General features: G+C 42.1%; 1 protein-coding gene across 1 annotated transcript; it reads right to left on the reverse strand.

Moving 5' to 3' along the window:
- Window positions 1-5,003: 5,003 nt before the first annotated feature.
- DEFB121 (defensin beta 121) lies at window positions 5,004-6,168 on the reverse strand. Its single transcript, XM_032461191.1, has 2 exons — window positions 6,111-6,168; window positions 5,004-5,164 (listed from the first exon to the last, which is right to left on the reverse strand). Exons 1-2 carry the CDS (start codon window positions 6,166-6,168, stop codon window positions 5,004-5,006), a joined length of 219 nt encoding a protein of 72 aa, XP_032317082.1.
- Between the last annotated feature and the right edge of the window lie 3,092 nt (window positions 6,169-9,260).

A 9,260-nucleotide genomic window follows, 5' to 3' on the forward strand; every position in this document is an offset into this window, starting at 1 on the left:
ACTTCCCACTGTAGAAAGCACTAAAGGCAAATATTTTGGGTGCCACCTTGGGTGTTAACAGGCAGGCACACAACCCAGACTCAGCCAACTGGGAGCTCAAAAAAAACTTTGAATAATAGAGGACTAAATCCAAACCACAGGGCAAGTGGAGAAAATACTCACACGGTGGCCCACAGACAGAGCCACCACAGGAGCAGTTCAGGCGAGAGTCCAGGTGTGGTGCTGGTGTCCAGTGCCAGGATGGCAGTGCTGGTGGTGGGATCCTGGTAGATTATTTCTGCTGCCCACTCCCCCTTAGTCCTTCCAAGTCCACTTGTCTAGACTTCCAGTCAGTTCTATGAGCTACATGTTATCCTTCCAAGAAATGCCCTTTCTGCTGAAGTTGGTCTCTGATGAATGCTAACCATTACATCCAGGAAAATTTAAGGTGTTTCATCGTCAAATATGTCGAGAAAAGCCACATTTTTTAAAGTTCATTTATTTTTAAATTTATTTGGGGGGGGAGGTAATTAGGTTTACTTGTTTATTTATTTTTAGAGGAGGTACTGCGGATTGAACCCAGGACCTTGTGTATGCTAAGCATACACTCTACCAATTGAGCTATACACTCCCTACAAGGGTAACATTTAAATTTAAAGCCTGAACACCTGTGGCCATTGGCATTGTTGGTGTGAGTGTTGACCTCAGTGATGAGTGATTAAGGAGGACCAGTACCTGCCCAAAGTTAAGGTCATGACTGGAGCAAGTATATTCCTGGTTCAGGCTTGGCCAGGGCTGGGGTGTGGGAGCTGGGGTTAATTGCAAATGAGTACAAAGGAAATATGGGGGACGATGGAAATGTTTTGAAACCAAAAATCAATGAACTGTATCGCTTAGCATGGGCATGGGTAAACTTTATATGAAATGTAAATATCAATAAAAGAATTTTTTTAACTATATACAAAAAGGAAAACTTGCTAGGGTGGAAAACAAAAAGTCTCGATCTTAGAGCTCTAATGAGTTCACCATGTCCCTGGCAAAAATTAATTTAATGTTACTCTGTCTTCAACTTGTCTTGGTAACAGTTTTATTTTTATGATAAAAGTTGTCTAAGAAATGTGATCTTATCCACCCAGGAAAAGAAAGCCAAACAGATTACTCACAAAGGAAGAGCAATCACACTGAACCCAAGCTTCCCCTGTGCAAAAGTAAATGTCATAATAATGAAAGGAAGAAATTTTTACAGAATTTCAATAGGTCAAATGGAGCTCTCAGAATTACATGCTAAGCTGTAGCTCTTATCAAGGCAATAGAAAAATAACCAAGAGTGCTTACTTGATGTAAAAAAAGAGGTAGTTGACAGTTGATTCCTCTGAATAGGAAACCACATGCGTTTCAGATGGAGTTTGATTTGTAAATGATACTTCCCCCCAGTACCTCATAGAAACACATCAATTGCAAATATGAAGCCTCAAGTTCACTTGCCTTCAGTGACTGGCAGGTCAGGCAAGTAACACAAATGAAGGCGGAAGGCCAGGTGTACTACCATGGTCTGCCACAGTCATCATTTGGGGGGTTTTAGTGCTGCTCCTGATACTGAACTTCTGCACCAGGAAAACTTTAGGGAGTGGTGAGGACTATGGCAAACTGGAGAAGGTTCCAGAAGATTGACACTTTTCAAGAATGAGTAACCGTGTTGCTGGGCCTTTTAATTTTTTTTTAATCAGATTACTTAGATTTTTATATTAAAAATCTTCAGTTTACTGATCTGAAAATAAAGAATTTGTCCAGGAAAAAAAATTTAAGGCCTGGAGGATGGGACAAAAACAACTACATAGATATCAGAGGAAGGGCTTTCTTAGGCGGAAGGAATGGCATTCACAAGGCCCTAAGGCAGGAAAGAGCTTGTTGACATGAAGGAACAGAAAGGAGGCTAGAGTGACCTGTGAGGATGAAGGAAGACGCCACAGAGGTGAGCAAAGCCAGGTCAGGCAAAGTCTCACAGGCCATGGAAGGGGGTCTGGATTTTACTGTTAGGGAAACGGGAAGCCATAGTTTGGTGTTAAACCAAGCAGTGACAGGACATGATTTACCTTTTGGCTGCTGTATTGAAAATTAGAGGATTAAACAAGAAACCAGTTAGGAGACTACTGTAGAAATTCAGATTAAGGTAACAGTGGCTTGAACTAGATGGAAAGGCATGGATGGTCTTGAGATATATTTTGAAGGTAGAGCCACAGGACTTGTTGATAAATTGAATGAAATGATGCCAAGTAAGGAACCAAGGATGACCTCTTGGTTTGGAGCAACTGGGTCTGTGTTGTTACTATTTACTGAAAAGGGAAATAAGAGGGTAGTTTGGCGAAGTGAGGTCCCCAACAATAGTCCCATTCTGGGTACTTTAGGCATCCAAATGGAGATGTCACTTGAGGAGGCGGATCTATCAGTCTAGAAGTTTGAGAAAGTCTGGGGTTGGAGATATGAATTTGGAAGTGATCTGCACATGGAAGGTATTCAAAGCACCCAGTGGGGGGAAAAATAGAGAGAAAAGAGCCCAGAAACAAGCCCTGGTGACCGGGAAGGAGGGAAGGAGGAGCCTATCTAGAAGACTGAAAAGAAATTGTCCAGCCAATTAAAGGAAAATTAAGAGTCTGGTAACTTAGAAGTCAAGAGAAGAAAGCATTTCAATATGACGTAGTGGCCCCTCTGTCAACTGCTCAGAAGTCAATGAAAAGAAAATCGGTGTGCCTCTACTGAGCTTGGCAACACTGGAGATAGTTAATGACCTTTACAAGATAGGTTTCAATGGCAAAGTTAAAGCCAAATTGAACTGAGTTGAAAACTGGATGGGAAATGAGAAACTAGAGAAGTGAAGGCAAACAACATTTTGAGAAATTTTTCTTTAAAGAATTGCAAAGAAATGGGGCATAGTCCAGAGAGGGAGGCGGGATTAAGGGATGTTTTGTTTTAAGATGGGAGGTACTAGAACTTTGTATAATGATAGAAATGGTCCAGTAGAGAGGGAGAGAGTGAAGAGAATAACTGAAGAAGAAGTCCCTGAGTAAGGGAGAAAGGAGGGATGTGGACAAGAGCAAGGGTTGGTCTCTCAGGAGTAGGCACCATTGTTCCATCATAAACCAAAGGAAGACAGGAGGTGTAGGACCAGGGGAAAGAATATGTAGACTTAGTAAAGAGAAGATGAAGGAATTGTTTCAGTTTTCTCAAAATATGAATCAAGGAGTAATATTTTAGAGAGAAGAATTAATCGAAAATTGAGGAGACAGGATAAAGCATGGAATAGTGACTTCAAAGAGTAAGAAATCAAGCTTCCTAGAAGAAACAAGAGATCAGGTGGAGAAATATTGAGGGCTATTTGAGGTTTGAGGCCCTGAGTTTCCCATGCAATCGATGAGGCCAGCTAGATAGTTTTCTCCTAGAAAAATCAGCTGCTAAAGCATACATATGGAGAAGCCAAGCAAGCGGTCGCATTCCACCAGATTGGGAATTTAACAGGCAGCTTGGAACATGGGCGTTGAGATTTTCTGCAGAAGAATTGTTACAGGGCTAAATCATGATATCCAGCCTGAGTACAGAGGGAAGTGGAGTCAGGAGGTTGAGATGAGAGGTTGAGTGAAAAAGTAATGAAATCAATGGCTTCATTTACTTTTAAGAGTGATTCAATCTGGCAAGTAGGAGTTGGGACAAATTGGGGAAGGAGGATCTATAATTTTTTACAGGCAGGGTATTTCTATACAGGGTCTAAAAGGAGAAAATTGGGGGGGGGGGTCAGATCAATCTAGATTCAACTCACATTTATTGGAATCAAATGTATGCTAGACTCTGTACTGGGCACTTTCCTGTTTCATTTAATTCTCATGATAACCCTGTACTTTGGGTAGGATAAGTCCTTGTTTTGGAGATGATAAAATAAAACAGAAGGGAATTAAATGGTTTGCCTAGGCTGAGGCCAGGTTCACTGTTCTCATATTGAAGGGACTAGATAGTAGACAGGTGACTCCAAACAGAACTTTCCAACTCAGGATAAAGAATCAAGTTCTCTTTGATTAGTCAGATAAGTAACAATGGGTTGGGAACACTTGGGGCTGTGACCCAAATCATGGAGCTGGATACAGTAAAACCCCTGTTGTCTCAGTTCAGGACCAGTCCTGGAAAAGTACCAACTAGCAGTTCAATATCATGCAGCCCTGACAAGGGGGAGAGAAAAGAGATGAAGCATGAATCTACACGGGGCCTGATACCAACTCTCTCCAGGGTGAATTCCACAATCCTGGAGTCTCTAACAGGACAAAACTCCAAGTGTTATCAGGGGAGAGTTGCAGCCTTTGGTGTGAAAGTAGAGAAGGAGAACCAGCAGGCTAAGAACAGATTCTTGCGTTCATCGCAGGTCCTTCCTTGCCTCCTTGACTTCCCCTAAAATACCCTAAGATGGAGCCCTAGGGCCTGCCTCAGCCTTACATCTCTAGACTGTAATGCTACACTGTCCAATATAGTGACCACTAGCCACATTAGCTATATAAATTTAAGTGTAGGTAAAATGAAAAATTCAGTTCCCCAGGCACACAAGCCACCCTTCAAGTGCTTAACAGCCAGAAGTGGCTAGTAGTTACTATATTGGACAACAAGATAGAACAATTCTACTGTCGCAAAAAGTTCTATTGGCAGTGCTGGCCTAGAAACAAAGATCAAATGGATAGAATGAACATTCCTTATTTACACCATCTGGGAGCAGCTGTGGGCCAGCAGACTAGGAGCTATGTATAAGACTGCAGTTATGACCACCTACTAGTCCATCCTGTTCTCCCTAATACCCATGTGCACCCTTCTTCCTTAATTATTTCTTATATTATTTATTTATTATATATATATATATAATATTTCTAAATATAATATAACTGGGTAGAACTGCCAGGCACAAACAGGGTAGAGTCAAGAATGATTTCACAGAACCATAGGGTCCAATGATGATAGACTCAACTTTGGATGAGGTGTCAGGCCACAGAAGTTTATGCCAATCTTCCAGATGCATTTGAGGATTTACCCTTTTTCTCAGGTACGTACTTGGGATCTACACAGCACATAGTCTCATCCCTGCATAATATATAGAACAGTTCATTCTCTTCACACTTTGTTCTGCAGCTTCCCAGCTTACTCCAACACTTCATGGCTGAAATTTAAAAAAAGAAGGAGAGGGCAGGTCAGTCTTGAAGTAAGCAGAGGGCTGGGGAAGGGGGAGGTCAAAGCCCCGTAGAAGAGACAGTAATATGGGAAATTAGGAGGCACATGAGAAGCCCCCACAAGACATCCTCCGGGTTTAAGGGAGATTATAGGCACTATCTTTTCTTTTCCCACTTGTGTCCCCAGGCACAATCCCGAAGTTCTCCCCACTCCATGGCCTGGGACCTGCTAGGCAGCTTCCCCTCCCTGGCCAGCTCCCTCTGGGCAGGCAAGAGGGGATCCTCTCTCCAGGGTTTCATCTCCCGCATATTATAAGGTACACAGGTGCTCAGGTATTAATCCTTTCCCTTTGCCTTTGGGAACCTTTTTCTGACCCTATCAACAAAAGAGGACAGGAATCTGAAATACACCCATCAGGACATCCTCAAGTCTTCTTGAGTATCTGTAAAACTCTTCTCCACAACATCCCAGGGCTTTTTACTGGTCTTCACAAGCCAAGATAATTAGGAATCATTGCTCTGGGGAACCTACAACCTAAAGTAGCACAGATACATTGAGAGTGGAATCCGAATCCTCAATCAGAAATTCAGGAACCATTTCTATAGAGGCAACAATCGATCAAAATTCAAATTCCCCCAAGGAATGTTCTTGGAAAAGCTCCCATTTCCCCTATAGTCTATGTCCAGGTCTGTCTTCTCCATGTACCCTCCTGCCACTCCATTATCATATTCAGCTTCACCAGAGCCAACCAGAAAGAGGTTAGAGTGGTCACCCAATGACACTAGAAAAATCAGTACTAGGGAATGCAAACGTCCCCTTGGCTGGAGAGCTATCCAAAGGCCATTCTCCCAGCCCAAGCTGTTAGAGCTCCCAGAGTTTCCTGAATATGCATCAGGTTCCCTGACCCACTCTCCCTTGGGAGAGATCCTGGTTACCTGGGGTGACCTGGGCCAGGAGCAGGGTAACAGTCAAAATCAGAAGAAGGAATTTCATGAATGATGAGGGCTCAGGTAGAGATAGGAGGCTTCTAGGCTGGCAAGACAGACAGAGGTCTCCATTCTGGGCAGTCCAGACTGGTATTTATTGCCCCAGGGAGCGTGGCAGAGCCATGATCAGTGAACCAGCAAGGGAACAGTCATCTACAATTAGGTAGACAAGTAATCAACCACACTGGTTGAATGGCTGTTGGACACACCACCCTCCTCTGCGCTTCCAGGGGAGGCCAGGAGATGGGGAAGAGAAGTTAAAGAGAAGACACAGTCTTGCCTTTGAAGTTTTATAATGTAACTGGGGAGCCAAGAAGGGGGAAATGCTTTTACTATTTTTTAATTTTTTTAAGTTTTATTTTTCATACAATTTTAAAAGGTTACCTTCCATTTACAGTTATTACAGAATGTTGGCTATATTCCCAGTGTTGTACAATACAGCCTTGAGCCTGTCTTATACCCAGTAGTCTGTGCCTCCACTCCCCCACCCCTATATTGCTCCTCCCCACCCTCCCCACCTGTAAACATTAGCTTGTTCTCTGTATCTCTGAGTCTGCTTCTTTTTTGTTATAGTTACTAGTTTGCTGTATTTTTTTAGATTCTACATATAAGTGATATCATGCAGTAAGTGTCTTTCCATGTCTGATTTATTTCATTTAGTATAATGCCCTCCTAGTCCATCCATGTTGCTACAAATAGCAAATTTTCATTCTTTTTTACGGCTGAGTGGTATTTAGTGTGTACACACACTGCCTCTTTTTTTATCCATTCACCTGTGATAGATGCTTAGGTTGCTTGCATATCTTGGCAATTGTAAATAATGCTGCTATGAACATTGGGGTGCATAGATTTTTTTGAATTAATATTTTTGGTTTTTTTCAGATGTATAGCCAGGAGTGGAATTGCTAGGTCATATGGTAGGTGATTTTTTTTTTACTTTATTATTATTTTTTTAATTGGGGGAAGGTAATTAGGTTTGTTTATTTTTTTTTAATGGAGGTACTGGGGATTGAACCCAGGACCCTGTGCATGCTAGGCATGCACTCTACCACTGAGCTGTACCCTCCCACTGTGGTAGTTCTGTTTTTAATTTTTTGAGACAATTCGTAGTGTTTTCTACAGTAGCCGCACCAATTTACATTCCCACCACCAGTGTACAAGGGCTCCCTTTTCTCTACATCCTTGCCAACATTTGTTATTTATGTTCTTTTTGATGATAGCCATTCTGACAGGTGTGAGGTGTTATCCCATGGCTTTAATTTGCATTTCCCTGATGATTAGTGATGCTGAGCATCTTTTCCTGTGCCTGTTGGCCATCTATATGTCTTCTTTGGAGAAATGTCTATTTAGATCTTCTGCCCATGTTTTTGCCTGGGTTATTTGGTTTGTTTGTTTGTTTTTATTGAATTGTATGAGCTGTTGTATATTCTAAAAATTAAGCCTTTGTCAGTCTCACTGTTTACATTTTCTCCCAATCTGTAAGTCGTCTTTTCATTTCGTTTAGCTTCACAAGCTAAAAAGGAACTCCCCCACACCTGAGCCATAGACAGTCATCTCCATCTCTGGGGTGTCCGCCATTCTTAAGCTTCAGCATCTCCACTTCCTCATTTCTGCTGAAACCAACTATTTTGCCGTGGCTCTCATTCAAAGCTCTCCAAGTAAATAATCTGACTGGGGAAAAAGGATCTGATTCATTAGCTAATAGAGAGAAACCACTGTAAAACGATAGGAAACAATATAACTACCTCCCTTGCTGATATCTACAAATCTGAGCTTTTCTGTTTTGCCAAGCGTGAAGTCACATACACTTGATGAGTGAGGTGAATGCCTATAAAGTAAGAAAAGAAAAGGAGCAAAGAAAATTATGCAAGCAGAGCGGGGGTGGGGGGGAAATGAGTAGATTAGAGATAATCTCTGTGGGAATGTGTGCTTTCCAGACAAGGTTGCAGGAAGTCCACTGATGAATGGATTTTGCTGTGAAATATGCAGGAGCCCAAAGTCCCCATACTGAAGGTGTAATCAGAAACCTGGCCCTGAGGCCAATCCGATGTGCTTGATCCCTTTAAAAAGGCTCCTGCAGTGCTGCGGTCCTTCACTCCACACTATTTACCTCTCCCTGAGCCTGAAGTGGGTCCTACTGCTTTCTCTAGCCTCGTGCAAGACAAGGTGGTGTCTGAGATTCAGAAAACTCTGCATCTGTCTCCTGCCTGGCCGTTGACTCTTGTTTTGACCCAGTGTGGACCATAAGCCTCCCCAGTAGGAGTGTGCCTAGCCTAGAAAACGAACTTCCTTATGCATCCAGTGGAGTCATTACATCTTGCCTGGGACCCTTCCCATTCCTTTTTCAGATTTCTGCCACCAACCCCTGGTTTTTCCCTGCTTCTTGCATCAAAGGAAAGTGAATACCTCTATATTTCACTTCTTTATAGTTTTTAGGGGCGGGAGATATTGGAGGGAAGTGGGGAAAGAAAATGATACTAACTGATTCAAATAAGGCTTGGAGATTTACTGACTTTCTATTACATTCCAACTCTGGCTTCTGGTGCTAAATGTGATTAGCAATGGCAATGGGTGAGCTGGGTTTTTTTGGGGTTTTTTGAAGTTACTAGAAGTGATGTTTGACAGTCTCTCATCAGAGGCTGTGTGGGGTAATGAAAACATAAGCTTTGAAGACACACATATCTGGGTTCAAATTTTGCCACTTATTAGCCATGTGACTTTGAACAAGCCAATTAATGTCTCTGAACCTCAGTTTTGTCCTCTCTAATAAGGAGATAATATTACTGACCTCAGAGGTTTACCATGAAGATTAAATGAGGTAATACTTGTAAAGCACACAGAGCAGTGCCTGGCCTGCAGGAAGCCCCTGATGTTATTAACTATGAATTTTCACCTTCCTTGATTTCTTGGAGCATTTGACAGTTAACTTCTTGCCTCCCTAAATCTCCCCTGGCTCTCCTTCCTTGTCAACATAGTCAATATTCAATTTTTTAAAAAAAAAAAAAAGGACAAGGATTGTCAGTGATTCAGAGATCTCTCTGCTTACTATGCTTTTTCAAATCAAGGTTGAAGTTTTCAAAACTTTGGGTCTCAGGTCTA

Source organism: Camelus ferus, chromosome 19 (assembly GCF_009834535.1).
Source record: "Camelus ferus isolate YT-003-E chromosome 19, BCGSAC_Cfer_1.0, whole genome shotgun sequence".
In the NCBI taxonomy this organism is placed as follows: Eukaryota; Metazoa; Chordata; class Mammalia; order Artiodactyla; family Camelidae; genus Camelus; species Camelus ferus.

Coding starts and splice junctions, on each gene's coding strand:
- DEFB121 (XM_032461191.1), bottom strand. CDS start 6,168: ATGAAATTCCTTCTTCTGATTTTGACTGTTACCCTGCTCCTGGCCCAG. Junction 5,165..6,110: donor CCTGGCCCAGGTCACCCCAG/GTAACCAGGATC, acceptor TTTAAATTTCAG/CCATGAAGTGTTGGAGTAAG.